The 17308-nt window shown below is 46.3% G+C and overlaps 1 protein-coding gene across 7 annotated transcripts in view; it reads left to right on the top strand.

The window, feature by feature from the left end:
- The window catches only part of WHRN (whirlin), an 80085-nt gene that overhangs the window by 42183 nt on the left and 20594 nt on the right, over positions 1-17308 (top strand). For 4 of the 7 annotated variants that reach the window (XM_074362079.1, XM_074362075.1, XM_074362074.1 and 1 more), the window contains exons 4-5: positions 8429-8527; positions 16102-16304. In XM_074362079.1, coding sequence (XP_074218180.1) covers positions 8429-8527; positions 16102-16304 — 302 coding nt within the window. The remainder of the gene's footprint in view (positions 1-8428; positions 8528-16101; positions 16305-17308) is intronic. The other 3 variants (XM_074362077.1, XM_074362080.1, XM_074362076.1) reach the window with 1 other exon arrangement.

Raw genomic sequence — 17308 nt, 5'->3', positions numbered from 1 at the left:
CACGCCAACCCTGTCCCCACACAGAGCCTGCTTGCAAGAAATCGTGGCAGAGCAGCGCCTGATTGCTTGGGGACTTGAAAAATCCCCTGACGCTTTCAGCAAGAGGTGGGATAACAACTTTAACATCATTGTGGAGCTATCCGCCTTAGAGACTGGCTTTGCCTCCCTTCCAGAGCCCCTCTCTGGAGCTGGGCCTTCTCTGCCCAGCCCTTTCCTGGGTGCTGCCTCTTCCTGAGGTGCAGAGGCCATCTCTTCCTCCTGGGCAGTGGTCCACGAGCTGTGAACCTGCGTGTTGGCATCTTGCTTCCCTTCGAAGGACTATGGAAGAGGAAATGTAGATTCCAGGCTCTTTAGAAATAATAAGAATAACAATACCAGCACCACTACCACCTGTGTCCTAGGTCCTATAGTGTCAGGACACAGTGAGCTAATGCAGGTAAAGCCCAGTGCCTGGCACAGGCTAAGCACCCCAAAACGGTAGCTCTGGTTGTGCTGAGCGATCTTCATTATCCATGCGAGTGTGTGTGCGGGTGGGTAAGACTGGTCCTTAATGGCATCTGAAACTCTCAGGTTGCTGGTGAGTCCACACTGATGACAAAGACCTTTCCTGAGAAGCCAGAAGGTGATTTCTTTCTTGAGAATCCCGTTACGTGCTGGGTGACAGTTTTAGCCTCTTTCCCCCGGCTGCGCCACGTCCTCCCATAGGATGCCCTCTTAGCTGGGTGCGCGAACTGGCCTCTGAATGGGTGTTTAAAAATTTCAGACGTTCAAGTTGCTTCATCCTACCTTCTGGCTTTTAAAGGGGCCCCTGCAAGGGTAGTGATTGCTCCCAGGCAGGCTACTGCCAAAAAAAAAAAATACTTAGTTTCTGCAGGGAGGCTCTTTGGAGCAGAAGTCCAGCTGTGGCTTGCCCTGGTCACAGGAAAAGCTGAGAGCGTTCATTCAGGTGCCCACGGTCAGCAGGGGCTGACTTTCCTTCTCATCCCTTGTTTCCAAGTGGCCGAGGGAAGGGCCCGGGGAGCTGGGAGGCGGCTGACCAGCACAGGAGAGTTGTCAGTTGCCCTCTGGCTCCACATGCACCAGATTCCATGCCTGCAGATCAAAGATGTTGCATGGTTTGCTGGACCTGAGGCCAGCCTGTTTCCCCGTTTCCTAAGGGAAATAATTATCAGCGAGCATTTCCTCAGCCCTAGCACACGTGACGGGCTTTGAGAGAGGTCAGTAACCATGCTGGGCGGTGCTTCAGGCACTTGACTGTGCACAGGAGTCATCAGGGACCTTGTCAAGGGCAGATTATAATTCAGAAAGCGCTACGGTTATCATGACTGTGAAAGCAGCCCCAAACCAAGAGGCGTGCAGCAGCCACGGATTCTGCTCAGCCTTGCTGGGGGTCAGGAAGTGGACAGGGCGCAGCCAGGCGGCCGGTTTCTGTTCCATGACACCTCAGGCTGCAGCTGGAAGACTCAGTCTGGGCGCTGGAGCCATCTGGAGGCTCATTTTGTGTCATGTCTGGAGGCAGGCGTTGGCTGCTGGCCGGGGCCCAGGCCCTTCCCTGCACCAGCCTCCCCATGCTGTCTTCTCACAGAGCGAGTTTGGGCTTCCTCCAAGCATGGTGGCTTAGAAGAGGGCTTCCAGGCACAGGTCCTGGGCGAGAGGCAGGTAGAGCTGCATTCTTTTCATGACCCAGCCTCAGAAGGCAGGTTCAAGGGGAGGGGAGTAACTCTTACTTCCTGTGTTAGTTTCCTAGGGCTGTTGTAACAAATGATCATCACAACCTTCCTGGCTTCAAACAACATGAATTTATTCTGTCACAAATTAAGGTGTCAGCAAGGTCACACCCTCTCTGAAGGCTCTAGGGGAAGAGCCTTCCTTGCCATTTCCAGCTTGTGGCATTCTCGGCATTCCCTGGTTTGTGGCAGCATAACGCCAGGGTGGGTTTCTGGACATCTCTCTGTGTCTCCGATCTCCCTCTGCTTTCTCTTCTATGGACACCAGTCACTGGATTTAGGGCCCACCCTGAATCTCAAGATCCTTAAATTAATTACATCTGCAAAGATCCTGTCTCCAAATACGATTGCATTCACAGGTACTGGGGGTTAGGACTTAGACATAACTTTTTGGGGCATTGCAACGCACCCCACTATACCTCCTGATGGGGAGTGGCAAGGTTCTAGGAGAACATATGAGACTTGGAAATACAGTCTGTCTCAGTAGATTGGGGATGGGGCCTAAGATTCTGCATTTCCCATAAGCTCCTAGGTTGTTGCTACTTCTGGCCCATGGACAACATGTAGAATACAAAGATACAGGATGTTGCTTCAAATCTCAGTCTGTTCAGGAAGAGCGAGGAGTAAATAGCAAACCAGGTACCATATTAATACCAATACTACGTATTTGAATAACACACAGTACCTACTATACCTAGGCACTGTTCTGGGCAGCTGACATATATTAGCTCCTTTAAACCTTCACAGCCACCTTTTAATAAGGGTTTTTGTCCCTGTTCACAGATGTGGGGTTCAGAGAGGTTAAATGACTTGCCCATGGTCACGTAGCCTGGAAGTGATGGAGCCGGGACTTGAACCCAGGCAGAGCTGGTTCAGAATCCTTGCAGTTACCACTGCACTCCCCTGCCTGGGCTGGGACCTCGGGAGGGAGCCATGAGGCCAGGAGAGGAGGGCCAGTGTGTCTGCAGAGATTAAGTAGCTCCCTAACTATGCCTTGCAGGATATTCACTCAGTCACCAGAGATTTGCTAAATGTGTGTGAGCCTGACACAAAAGCAGGAGCCAAAGACAGATGCTTTCTGCCCTTGTGTAATCTGGTTGGCATGTTGATTGCGGGCGATTACACCAGGCAGAGAAGTAAAGAAATGGATCTTCAAGAAGGACTAGCAGGAGCAAAGGCACAGAGGCATGGGCTGGGGGCGCTGGTGTGCTGAGGGGGACCAAGGGGCTGACGGAGAGGAGAGGTGGAGCAAGAAGGCATGGGGGCATGGGATGGGAAAGGAACCCCTGGGTTTTTCCCAGACCTCACAGATGGCTAGGCGAACCTGGAGATGCACGTAGCATTTGGACTGATGGCGTTAACTCCAGAGTCAGGGAGCTGTTTGCTATAAGGCAGACGAAAGGAGGCAGAAGCTTTCAGAGGCTGGGGAGTCCAGAGACCTGGGGGGCGGTGTACTAAAGCTATTAACCCAGACCCTTTGTGGAACTTTGTTTCTTTTTAGTTTATTTTTTCCAGCTACTAAAGTAGTAGATTCAATACATAATACACACACAAATACATGCAAAGTAGAAGGACCCAGATGTCCTACCTTTCGAAGACAACCTTTAATAACACCTTCTATTTTGGGAGGTATAATTCATATACCACAGAATTGACCCTTTTCAAGTGTACAAATCAGTGAAATACACTTCAGTAAGGTTGTACAACCATGACCACTATCTGATTTCAAAACATTTTTATCCCCTCCACCCAAAATTTCTGTATCTTTCAAGCAGTCAGTCACCATTTCTGTCTCTATAGTTTTGTCTATTTGGGGCATTTCAATATCAGTGAATCATAGAATATATGGCCTTGGCTCCTTTCACTTAGCATAATGTGAAGCACATACTAGTAGCATATATCAGTAAATTCCTTTTTATGGTGAAATAATATTCTGTTGTGTGGCATACCACATTTTGTTTATCCATTTGTGAGTTGATAGACATCTGAGTTGCTTCCATCTGTTAGTACCTTGATGTAGCTTCTTTCATTCCTTTCTCTGTACATTTTTACACAATTGATATTGTACAGTATTTACTGTTTTTCATCCCACATTTTCACGTGTAATTAAGAATTTCTCGTAAGTGCAATCTGTAATAGCTGGGTGATAGCACTCCCATCTTCTGGCCGAATTATGATCTGCCTAACCATTCCCTTGAAGTCAGGTGTTTAGTTGTTTCCAGTTGAAATAAGGTTTTAAAAGGAGCAACAAGTGAAAGAAACCTCAGAGGATCTTTCCAGAAGAGCTTACATCACCTCCCGGCCTATCTGTGCCAGCAGGCTGCTGAGCCCAGCAGGGGACAAGAAAGACTCACCCCAAATTACTAAGAGACGGGGACGGCACAGAGTGGTATAAAGAAGATTCTTCTCCAGGGCGGGGAGCAGATCTGCCAGGGGCCCAGGCCCACCCTCCTCCAGACCCCTGAATGTCGAGGGAGATGTGAGTGTTACATCATGCCTCCCAGCAAATTTTTACATTTCTTTTTAGGATTTCTTTTTTCTTTTAGCCTTCAACAATGTGATCTTCGGATGCAATCTGGAAAGCACAGAAAATGAATAAAGAGCTTGAAATGTAAATTGCCTGGAATTCACCGCTCAGAGGCACTCCTGTGAACATTTTGACATATTCCTTCTTAGTCTCTTTAACACACTTGAAGACCACGTCAGATGAGCAATGTTAAGATAACATTTAAAAAACCTGAATTAAAAAAGCAAAGCATGTCCACTATAGAAGATGTGTACAGCACAGTGATTCAGTTATATATATATATTTTATTATAGGTTATTACAAGATATTGAATGTAGTTCCCTGTGCAGAAAGCAGGACCTTGTTGTTTATCTATTTTATATATAGTGGTTTTTATCTGCTAATCACAAACTCCTACCTTATCCCTCCTCCCTCCTTTCACCTTTGATAACCATAAGTCTGTTTTCTATGTCTGTGTGTCTGTTTCTGTTTTATAAAGAAGTTCATTTGTACCATTTTTTAGATTCCACATATAAGTGATACCATATATTTATCTTTCTCTGTCTTACTTTCACTTAGTATGAGAATCTCCAGGTCCAGTGGTGGTTACTTCTTAGTCTCAGTGTGGGGGCCTGAGATGTGTTTTCAAGGGAAGGGAGCTTCAGGGAGGCAAGATTTTTACAGTTTGTATATATACTTTTTTTTTTTTTTTACTGTTCCTCTATTTCTACTATGTGCTTATATTGGTTTTGTAATTTTTTAAAATTTAATTGGAAGAAATCATTATATGTCATTAAATATTCTAAAATGTTATTTTTATGACTTTATAGTATCACTGTATGGATATACTATATGGTATTTAAGTGATCGATTCATAGACGTTTAAAGAGGGGGGCCCAAATTTTTTTTGTAACCTTTTTGTCTTACATAACCATGATGATTTTCTCGGGGTTAATTCCTGGAAGTAAAGTAGCAAAGGTTTTTGTATCATTTTGTCAAATATTTCTTAATAAGTTTGAATCAAAGTGGCAAAGTGCCAGATGCCCTTGTTAATAACACTTCTTCACCCAGATGAGACGGTGGAAGCTTTTTAGTGTTCAGATCTTTTTGGCTAACCATGAGTGCCACTGTATTTGGAGCACCACCACCTGTGTGGTAGGCAGGATAATGAACCCCCAAAATGTCTCCATCCTAATCACCAGAACCTGTGACTATGTTAGATTAAATGACAATGGGAAGTTGAGATTACAAACGGAGCTAAGGTTGCTAATCAGCTGACTTTGAGATGGAGAGATGATTCTGGATTATCCAAGTGGGCCCATTGTAAAGGTGGAAGAGGGCAGCACAAGAGAGAACCAAAGAGATGGCTGTATGAGAAGGACTTGGTCCTGGCTTTGAGGTTGGAGGAATGAGGCCACCATCCAAAGAATACGGATGGCCTCCAGAAACTTGGAAAGAGCAAGGTAATGGGTTGTGTCCTAGAGCCTCCAGACAGGAACTCAGCTCTGCTGACATGTTGATCTTAGTCCCACAAGACCTGTGCTGGATTTCTGACCTCAGGAACTGTAAAATAATAAATGTATGTCCTTTTAAGCCACTAAGTCTGTGGTAATTAGTCACAGCAGCTAAGGGGGACTGACTAATACAGTACAGTGTATCCCCAACACCTAGCATAGTGCTGGCCCTTAGGACGTACTTGGTTCTTGTTTAGATACTTCATTATATTCACTCATTTGCCCCGTCTTACAGGACACAAAAGTAGTTTTACAATGGCCACATTCATACCACTGGGAAAACAAACCAACTAGGTTAAGTTTCTGATTTGTTTTCAGTTCATTGTATCTGTGAACTGAGGGTTTATAGTCAAAGTACTGTGTTACTTGGCTTGATTCTTTCTTTTTCCCCCTTCGCCTTAGTTCTGTTATTCATTTAAAATAGGTTCATTTGTTTCTGCTGGATTCAGTGGGTTTTCCCGGCACATTTATTGATTTAATGTTACTTTTTGATTAACAAAAACATCAAAACTGTACAAAAAAGACATACTCAGAATATTACTTCTGCCCCACATCCCTTCTACCCACTCGGAACCATTCCTTGCGGGTAACTAAATAAACTAGTTTCTGGCTTATTCCTATTTCTTTTTGCAAAAATAAGCAGATGCATGTATATGTTTCTCCTTTCTTGTACAGAAGGTGGTATGTGGTAGATATTCTTTTTCACCCAATTTTTAAAAATTTGGTATCCTGGAAATCACTGCATGTCAATGCAGGAAAATCTTTGTTGTCCTTTTTTACAGCTGTATACTGTTCTGCTGCGGGGCTGTGCCATACTTTTATTCAACCACTCTCCGCTGTCTGGGCATTTAAATGCTTTCAATATTTTACAGTTATGAACAATACTTCAATAAGTAACTGTGTGCATATGTGTTTTCTCACTTTTCAAAGTGTATCTTCAGGGTAAATTTTTAGAAATGGGATTTCTGTGTCAGAAAGTAAATACATGCTGTAATTTTCTCAGTATCGGAAAATTCAACTCCACAAGTGTTGTTCCATCCTGAATTCCCTCCAGCCAAGTCTGGGCATGTCTGCTCCCCCATAGCTCCCTGACAGGTACTGTCAAGTTTATAATTGTTTCCAATCTAATAGGTGAGAAATGGTATCTTGATGTGGCTTTATTTGGCAATTTTCTTACTGTGAGTGAAGTTGAAGTTCTTTTCATACGTTTATGAACCATTTTTATGTCTTTTTTGAAACTCATTCCTGTCTTTTATTATCCTTTTGTTATCAAGATTTTGGGTTTTTTTCCCCCTAAAATTGAGAATCATTTATAGATTAGACCTTACTAGCCTTTTATCTGTGATATATATTACAAACATTTTCTCCTTGCTCATCATTTTCTTTTCACTTCGCTTAGAGAGGTTTTTGTCAATGTACAAATTTTTAAAAATTATTATCATTTAGTTTAATTACCAATCCTTTCTTCTGTTGAATCTGAGTTCTCTTTAGAAAACCTTTTTTAGATAGAGAGGATTTTATCCATTTTTTAAATACTTGTAAATACATTTTTCTTTTTAAATCTCTGATCAGCACGCTGGCCCTGAACTCAATGCCGATCTGATTTATTCTTGTGTAGGGTGTAAGTTATGGACCCAATTTTCTTTCTTTCCAAATGGCTACATAATTATCCTAGTGCTGTGTATTAAAAAGCCCGTCTTTGCCACAGTGATGTGTGGTGCCACCTTTAACATATACTGCATTTCCATGTGTCCTTCGACCTATTTCTAGGCTGGTCCCCTGTCTGTCCATCTGCTCAAGGGTCAGTCCCCCACCATTCAATTACAGAGGCTTTAGAGCAGGATTTAGTATCTGGTACCCCTTTCTGCAGCAATTCTGTATCAGCGTTTTCATAGCTATTCTTGCATTTTGATTTTTTAAGTAAAAATTATTATTTAAAAAGCAATAGATTCATTTTAGAGTAATTTTATGTTAACTTTAAAAATTGAGCATGAAGTACAGAGTTCCCGTACATCCCTTGTCGCTCCATCTTTTCACACAAATTCCACCGTTATTAACGTCTTTCATGAATGTGGTACATTTATTACAATGATGAGCCAATATTGATACATTATTATTAATTCAAGTCTATAGTTTACATTAGGGTTCACTCTTGGGTGTTCTACATTCTATGGGTTTTGACAAATGTATAATGTCATGTATCCACCATTACACTATCATATGGAACAGGTTCATTATCCTAAAAATCCTATTCATCCCCCCCTCCTTCCCCAAACCCCTGGCAACCACTGATCTTTTTACTGTCTCCATAGTTTTGCCTTTTCCAGAATGTTGTATAGTTGAAATCATACAGTATGTAGCCTATTCAGATTGGCTTCTTTCACTTAATATGCATTTAGGGTTCCTCCGTATGCAGTTTCATTTTTTCACATGAACTTTTATGTCAGTGTATGTAACAAAAGCTTATTGGTATTTTTATGAGAATAATGTTAAGTTTTCAAATGAGAAAGAACTGACATCTTAATGATGCTGACTCTTTTCCAACAACAGAGCATCTTTTTTTTTTTCTTACGTGTTGAGTCCATTTTGAGTGTTTTACGTTTTCTTCACATATGTGTTGCACATTTCTTGTTACGTTTATCCCTAAATATTTTCTCTCTTTGATCGCCATTCTAAATGAGGTTTCCCCTTCAGACTGGTCACTCTGTGTACGTGAAGGCTGTGGACTTGAACTTGAGGACTCACTGATTCTTGCAGGGCTGTGGAGCAGCACAAAGCAGGTGAGAGGGCTGGGTTCCAAGGCCGGCTCACTGGGAAGCCTCAGACCCATAACATCTCTTCTCCACCCCTCACCCCAGTTTTCTCTCTTCCACAATGAGGGGCTGGATAAGTGTGCACCATTTCCCAGAGCATAATTCTAGCCAAAACAAAACTGTGGTTTGTGTTTTTACCTCTTTGTCTTCTGTTTGATTGAAAAAACTGGATACTCTTTCCCTGTGGCAGTTCACAGAGCAGAGCTGCAAGTACCCAGCCTCCCCACATGCCCCGGCCTTGTCAGACTAAACCTTTACATAAATGAAAAATGTCTCCTGCCTGTCTGCAGAAACCAGAAGGGGCAAGGGGACTAACTTGCTTGTTTGTGTATTTGGTCACCCACTCATTTAATTGTTTCTTCACAAGTTCACTGATTCTGTCAGGCACTGGTCGGGTGCCTCCCATGTGACATGCAAGGGGGACGCAGCCCTCTGGCCCTGACTCAGTACTTACAGCCCAGTATGATCTCAAACCATGATGAGGGCCGTGGGACTGTTATTGCAGAAAGTTCTTTTGGACTGTGCTGGTTCTGAGTGCCTTTTGGGTCATCTGAAATGTTGAGTGGGCAAAGACAAGTCTGTGGCTCCGAACAGCAGTTGGGCTGGGTTCAAATCCTGCTCTGCCATTTGCTGGGTGTCCTTGGGCAAGTGACTTCACCTCTTTGAACCTCACCACCCTCATCTCTAAAATGGGCTATCCCATCCGGGCCCTGGGTGGTGCTTATTAAGTGTAGAGCCAAACGGTATGAAGTCGGGTCTAAGTGAGGTACTTAGCGGGGTTCAATAGCTGTTATTCCTCCTGGGTTTGACCTTTGGCTGTGTTTCCTTGGAAACCAGACTCTCCTCTGAGAAGAACTCAGAAGTGGCTTCTTTCCCCCTGCTCTGACCTTGACTCAGAGTATGACCTTGGGCAAGTTCTTTCCCCTCTCTGGACCTCAGGCTTTTCATTTGATTGCCTACGGATTAAAGCAGGCCTTCCCTGAGGACTGCCTGCCCCATTCTGAATAGAGTAAGCAGGACTGACAGTGGCTGTGCTGGCGTCAGAAGGAGGAAGCAGAAGGAAGTCAGTACGCACCAGCTTTGCCAGTTCCATCTGTGGCATTTCTGATTGGGTTCTGCCTTGTCAGAGCAGAGAGGGCTGTGTGATGAGCTCACAGACCCAGCCCTCACCCCCAGCTTGCTTGCTCCAGGAACCTTCTTAGCATTAACCTTGAGTTTTTTTTTTTAAATGCAGACAAAGTTTGCTGACTTCTGAACTATTGGGAAAAGCTAATGTCTCATTAAAACTACCTTGCTCACTTGAACCAAAAATATAAAAATAAAAAAACCCAGGCCCATTAAAGTTTCATACCTGACATGGAAGATTATTAAAGATTCATAATTGCAATAAAATTCTTGAATAGAATTTGAATTTTCATTGCAGTGATGTTACAATCAGTGGAGTCCTCATTTGAGGCCACAAAATCCATTTCAGTGAAGTCTCGAGAAGGAGGTGAAAAGGGCCTGAAGTCTGCTGCTTTCGGGTGCGCTGATGCATGCCTTTGGCAGGGATGCATCCTGTCTCCCAGCACAGCACACAGACTGAGGGTTTGGCGGGTGTCTCCCCTGACTGCCTCTGGTGGGGGAGCTCGGCGCTGCTGCTTTCTTGCTGTGGGTTCTTTGGGCGCCTTTGTTCCCTTCACCAGCCACAAATAGAGCACCTACTGTGTGCATGGCAGATTGCCCGGGGCTGAGAGGTCACGTCAGAGGTGGAAGGATAGGTTGGTTATTCTTCAAGGAGGAGCTGGTGCTGGTTGGAGCAGGGGCTTGGCAAGCTGGTCGAACGAAGGCCAAATCTCAGATCTTGTCACTTCACTTTCCAGCCTTAGCCTCCTCAGCTGTAAGATGGGGATAAGAGTATGTGCCTCATGGGTGTGGTTAACATGTGTGGGTCTATTGAAGCTGAAGGCAGGGCTCCCGGAGGAAGCAGGTGGAAAGGCGGAGGGGTATGGCCTTGAGTGACTCAGAGGAAGCAGATTCAAAAGATCTGGTTGGTGAGTGACTGAGCGGTCACTTCAAGGATAAATGTGGTTTTTCAAAAATGCAGCTAACATTTACTGAGCACCTACTGTATGCTGGATACTGTTCTACTTGCTTTATATGTGTTCATTCAATAAATATTCATCGAGCACCCACCATGTGCCAGGTGCTGGGGGTACAGTGGAGAGTGTATTAACTCATTTAATCCTAAACTCTTGATGCTATCCCCATTTTACAGAGAAGGTAACTGAGGCCCAGAGAGGGTAGGGAAACTACCCAAGGTCACACAGCTAGGAAGTGGAAGATTCTGGAATTAGACCCTGAGGACAGACTCCTGGGTCTGTGCTCATAATCACGCACCAGATGGCCTCTCATTCAGTCAGTGTAATACTTCATCGATTGGTGGTCTTGTTCTTGTTTTGAGGGAAGGAAGGCTTAGAGCAGTAACATCATTTTCCCCAGGTCTCTTAGGGAGTAATGAAGGACCATTACCAAGGTCAAGTCACTCCCAAGCCTGCTGAGCTCTCTCCTCTTTCCAGGGGAAGCGAGAATTCACTGGGTCTGAGGCCCAGGAGAAGTGAATTCTTACTTCCTGGTGATTGGTTGGCCAAGTTCAGGGGAAATCAGTGTCCTGTCCTTGTTCAGCTCCCTTCCCGCTCTCTCGGAGCGTCCCAAACCCGAGCCTGTCATTCGATGGGCTGTGGATGATGGAGGAGTCTTTCCTCTGCCTTAAAATGAAGGGCATTCCCACTGTCCACCCTCCGCTCCCCCAGCACTGGTGATAAATAGGATGCCCATGGTGACAAATAAAATAAAGCCTTCTTTATTCGTTTATCCTTCCACGTCCTCCCCGTCGGTGCCTGTCTGCAGGCTGAGCAATATTAGACACTCGATCACACTCTGCTTCTGTCTCTCCCTTCTCCAGGGGGTCGTGTCCTGACGAGCTCTGGGCGGGTGGGTGTTTTCTTGGTTAATCAGCCTCAGGGTCTAGGCTTTGCCGTGGCCTCGCTCTGTGGCCCCAGACACACCCTTGTGCTGCCTGGGCCTCAGCCTCTCAATCTCCACATCTTCCCTCTTTACCTTGATCACCCCCATGTCATTTAACTCAAAGCTGGCTTCCATGGGAAAGAGAGAGTAAAACTGCAATGAATAAACACCTAGAGCTCTTTGTTGGGGCTTTTGGGGGAGGGGGGTGGCATTAGGGGAGGAGCCAGATGAAGAGTTTTGAACATGTCACCTCCAACTACACATCACACAAACCAAAGGAGAAGGGGAAGTGAGTAGAAGTGAGCCCGGGGGAGTAGGGAGGAGGGTGTCTGCCACTCCTTCGCAGTTACTGAACGCCTCTCGTGTGTCAGGCACTGTGCAGGATAAAGGTGGCATGGGGTGGGGGAGAATACAGGAGAAGCTGAGCTCAAATGCTGGCTCCTTGTTCTCATGTGACCATGACCCTGAGCGAGTTGCTTGATATGTCCCCACCATTTGGAAGGGAAGTCACTGAAAAGCTCTTGAAAGCCTCTCACGTGTCAGGCGCTGTACCAAGTGATCCAACTCGCTTCTCAGTGACCTGGGAATTGCGGCCAGGCACGTTTTACAGATGAGGAAGCACACTCAGAGTATACTTGAGCTGTGCAGGGCCACACAGCCACCTTGTCCTGGCTGCCTGACTTAAGAACAACGGACATCTTTCTGCTGCACCGTAGGGGTGGGACTCCACAGCCGGCTGGCCTCAGGCTGCTGTGAGCAGCAGGGGAGACACTGGATTTATTTGAAAGTGGCTTGTGAACTCTGAATGACAGTGAGCAGGCAGATGCCTGTTCTGACAGGGCTGCCGGACCTCAAGAAGCTTTCCAATAGGTAAAGGGAATGAGAGAGAGCAGGACACAGAAAAAGGAGTAACTCGGACCAACTCAGATGCTGCGGAGGGATGCGTGGAGACCCTGAAACCAGCCCCGTCTGGAACTTGGGTTTTAAAACAGACCCCAGAAGAAGGACAAGAGAGGATTGCCAGGAGATGCGGAAGACAGGCTCACATGCCCCATTAATTTGGGGTTTCTGGAGTATGACTCCTACTTCACACATGTTCCGCAGGTGGATTGCACACGAACCCCGTGCTGCCTCTCACAAATCCGGCAGGGATGTATTTATTTAACAGGCACAAGCAGGGAAATGTGATTAGCACAGCAGACCTGTGATTTCATGGCTAATGCTTGCGAGGAGGCTACAGTTAAGTGGTACCCCGGTGATTTCTAGGGCTACATAAATAACGGGTGCTTGGCTCAGGGCGAAGGAGAGTAACCGAAGTCTGGAAACCATTGCACTAAGTCAGCACCCGACCCCGCCAAGAACCATCGCTCCCAGAGGTGACTGTCACCCTCACCGCAGGGTTGCCAGATTTAGCTAATAAAAATGCAGACCGCCCATTTTAAATTTGAGTTCCAGCTAAACACCACTTTTTTAATGTACGTACATTGCAAACAATATTTGGGACATTTCGCCCCTTCCCCCAGCCTCACTGTGCAGGGCCAGGTAAGTGCTCGTGGAATTGAGTTGCTTCCCCCAGGCCTGGACCTGTAGGGGAGAGACTTGCTTACAAAAGGATGCCCTCTCATGTCTGGTCTCTCAGATGCTACCCCCTTTAATTAAACTTCTGGGATGAAATAAAATGTGTGGGAAAGGTTAAAATGGATTCCCTTAGCTTAACAAAAGCCAAAGCTATTGAGTGGGATACTTAAGAAAACAGAGCACTTCAGCAGATGAAAAGGACAGCCTGGCTCCAGTTGGGAGCTGTGGGGTGGGGGGACAGCTGGGGACGGCAGGGGAGAGGGAGAAAGCTAGTTGGGCAGAGGCGAGAGGTGGAGCCGCTACTCAGGGAGACAGACTGGTTAATGGCATGGGCACCAGTGAGCCCACCCTTGCCCTGTGAGTTTCCCTCCGTTCTCTGTAAGGCCCGAGAGCCTGTGGAAGGTCTCCTTTGACACAGCTCTGCTTCTTAGCATCAGGGAACGCCAGCCGGGAGAGAGGCACAGTGGGAAGTGGCGAAATCCACACCTCCACGCATAAGCATATATTGAGCACTTGCTGTGTGCCAAGTCCGAATCAGGTGTTCTCACCTCTGGCTCTTTACGAGGAGACCAGTTGGGGCTGCCTGAGTTCTCAGGGACTCAGATTTCTCAAATAGGGAGCTCAAAGATGTGGAAAGAGAGAGAGAATTGTAGATGTTGCTGGTGGCATTGGGAACAGATGTTGATGACTGTAGAAACTTGGGGGATAATCCTGGGCTAGGATCCCCTTTTCACACAGGCGAAAACTAAGGGACAAAAGCTACTAGGGCTTTGCTTGATCCCACATGGCATAAAAGTAGCAGAGCCAGGATTTTAATCCGCGTCTGATGGTCTTTGAAACCTTTCACCATAGCATTACGCTGCCTCCTGGATCATATAGGGGTTGTTGAGGTTTTTAAGCTAGGAAGGTTGTTGCGAAAGCAAAAGGTTGAGGGAACATGAATCTGGTGCTAGGTCTGGGAGCACTTCAGATGCTGATGCGTGGAGGAGGATGACGACTCAGGAACCCAGGTGTGAGGAGGAGGGAATCCAAGTTAGTGGGTGGAGGAAGGTGAAGATGGGGTGAGACTTGCTGGAGGATCTACTCAGGGCAGTAAAATCACAGTTGGTGATGGGGGTGGGTGTTCAGAGCTAGGTGAGAAGGAACGGCAGGATGGTGGCTGTGGGCTTGCTGGAATTGAAGCCTGACAGCAGCCTAGTAGTAGAAAGAATTAGGGCCTTGGGGCCAGCCTGACCTGGGTTCGCACCCTAGCTGTCCTCTTCACTAGCTCTGTGGCCACCGACCATTTACTTAACCCCTCTGAGCCTCCATCTTCTCTCTGGTGAGATGCAGAGCAATGGTACCTACTTGACAGGATGCTGAGGATATTAAATAAGGGAAAGTATGTAAAGGGACAGACAAGGTCCTTGACGTACAGACAGCATCTGGTAAAAAGTGCCTTGAAATCTGGGGCTCCAGGCTGGTGTCTTGTGCTGGTCCCTGCTAAGCTGCCAGAGAGATGGTCTTGGAGCTAGGAATGAGGGGAGTAGGTGTCTGACTTTTCATTCATTTGATGAATTTTTATTGAATTCCCACTGTGTGCTGGGCCCTGGGGACACTGTGGAGAGGCTGAAGGGAAAAGCCAATTATAGCACAAGACAGAGCCTGCTGAGCAGCATGAGAGCAGAGAGGTCTCTGTCTTGCTCAGCATGTGTCCCAGCACAGAGCCTGGCACATAGTAGGTATGCAGTAAATGTTGCTGAATGGGGTTGTGGAGGCAAAGATGCAGTGGGCCTCCTCTGAGCACATCAATGCTGGTGTAGAAGGGAGACGGAAAGTCTGAATGTGTAACCACTTTCTGTTCTGGAAACTCCCCAACTGCAGGAAGGTGTTAAACAGAAGACAGGAAACTGGGGACCAGGGTTTCAGTTCTCAGCCTCGTCATCACGTCTTCTTTTCTCGTCTTTTTCTTTCAAATTCCCTTTTGGCTCTCCTTTTCCAAATTCTACTTTGAAAAACACTGGAAAACCATCCTGGGGGAGGGGGCGTGACCATGTGCCATCAGTGGGTGGAAACACTGGGGAGAAGGAAGAGCAGCCATGGATAATTGATGTTATGGGGCTGCCCTTCAAGGCCACGGTGAGGTGTGACCCTGGGCAGCCCCTTCCAGGCGCCCATAGGTTAGTGGAGGAAAAGCACTGAACCTTCTGAGTTAAATGTGCTGTGTGTCCTTCCATCTGCCCGTCTCCCACTGCAGCATCTTCCCAGCCAGACTCTTCTGGTTTTGTCACATATTTATGTTTATGAGAAGGGTAGTTTTTTTTTCCTTCTAAGTTTTTAGATCCTTTCATTAAAAAATATGTTCTTACATTAGAAGATAAAAAATGCCTTTGTTCGTAAGAATCAAGCAATGTATTATTGCTTTAAGGGGAAGCTGGTTTTCTCACTTACTGTTTTTTTCTCGAATAAATTAAAATGTTGTTTACATTTTAAGGTAATGTAAGACTTTCATGCTTGATGTAAAAATTTTAACAATGTAGAAGCGTAGAAAGAAAATAATTGAAATAGACCTTCATACCTCTTGTCTCATTCTACCCCCAATTCCACCAGCCTTTAGGCCTCTGAGATGGCTTTTGTTTTCTATATAAGGAGACCCTTGGGGATCTCATAGACTCACCCCTCAAAGCCATAGCTACGATGAGGGGAGGTGCCCTTTCTAGTGACAGGAGTGTGGGCTTGGAAGGTTCAGGGTTGGAAGGTTGGTTTTGCCATTGATTTGCTGTGTGACCCTCAGACATTCACATAACCTCTCTGAGCCTGTTGCTGTGTGATCCTCAGGCATCCATATAATCTCTCTGAGCTTCAATGACCTCCTTGCCAGGTTAGCGAGGAGGAGAATTGGAATCAGGGCTCTGAAGCCCCTGGCATGAATTGGTGTCCTACAAACAGCCTAGGTGACTGTTGTGTTGACTGTGCAGGTTGGGGACCAGATTCTGGAGGTGAATGGGCGGAGCTTTCTCAACATTCTGCACGATGAGGCAGTCAAGCTGCTCAAGTCATCCCAGCACCTCATCCTGACGGTGAAGGACGTCGGGAGGCTGCCCCACGCTCGCACCACCGTGGACGAGACCAAGTGGATTGCCAGTTCCCGGATTGGGGACATCGCCACGAACTCAGCAGGGTCTGGCCGCACTGCTCACTCACTCTGAGCCCCAGGACCCCAGGGCCATTTCTGAAAGGCAGTAACAGTCCCTCCCACTCCTCCACCGTGGTCTGATCTGTGAAGATTGCCCTGGTTTTCAGAGCCTGTGGTCCCAACCCCAGGGTCCCTTCCATTTGCAGGGCATGACCTTGGACACATCCCTTCTCCTCTCCTGGCCTCAGTTGCCCTTGGGAAGCTGAACCTCATGATCCAGCTCTCTCATTCTTTATTTATTCACCTAATGTATTTTTTGACCCTTAGTTGCTTCATCTGAAAAGTGGGAATCATAACCCAAAGTCCCCATCCTAAAGGTGTGGATGAGGATCCCATGAATTACTTGGGTGAAAGGGTCTCGGAGGTCATAAAGTGAAATATAGTTGTCAGATGGCTGCACAGTGGCTAATACTGTAAAGGGTCACCTTTGGATTTCCATCAAAATTCTCAGACTGGTTGGCGGCCCCTGAGCCAAATATACCTAGGGCATCTCTTTCTCTGACTAGCTCCCTTTTTTCCTTCCCGCCTTCCTTTCACTTGCAGAGTATTATAATTTTACAAAATTAGTTGCCAACATTGAAAAGGACAACAGGTTTCCCGTTGGGAAAAAAAAGCTGGATTTCTGGCTACTTCTTGAAAATCAGGGATTCTGGCACCTTGAGCCCATGGTTTTTTTCGTGAAAACAGGCTAGAGCTGAGCGGCACCTGCCAGATGCATGTCCCCACCCCTCGCTGGGACTGTCCTGACCCCGAGGCCACGTATCAGTTGCCATTTATTCTCACCTCTCCTTGTTACCTGCCTGGTCCTGTAGGGTTGGAAACAACTCAGGAGTCAACCTTGCATGGTTTTAGAAGTGCTATGCATGTGGTTGGTCGGGAGAACAGAAGCTGCCCATCTCTCCAGGGGTTGATATTCCCTTGAGTGGCCCTGGCGAGTGCAGGCCATGCTTCTCCAAAACCGTTGTTCATCCTGCTGCAGATCAGGCGTT

The sequence above is a fragment of the Camelus bactrianus genome, chromosome 4, assembly GCF_048773025.1.
Source record: "Camelus bactrianus isolate YW-2024 breed Bactrian camel chromosome 4, ASM4877302v1, whole genome shotgun sequence".
Lineage (NCBI taxonomy): Eukaryota > Metazoa > Chordata > Mammalia > Artiodactyla > Camelidae > Camelus > Camelus bactrianus.
This window is presented reverse-complemented; position numbering and strand designations above follow the sequence as displayed.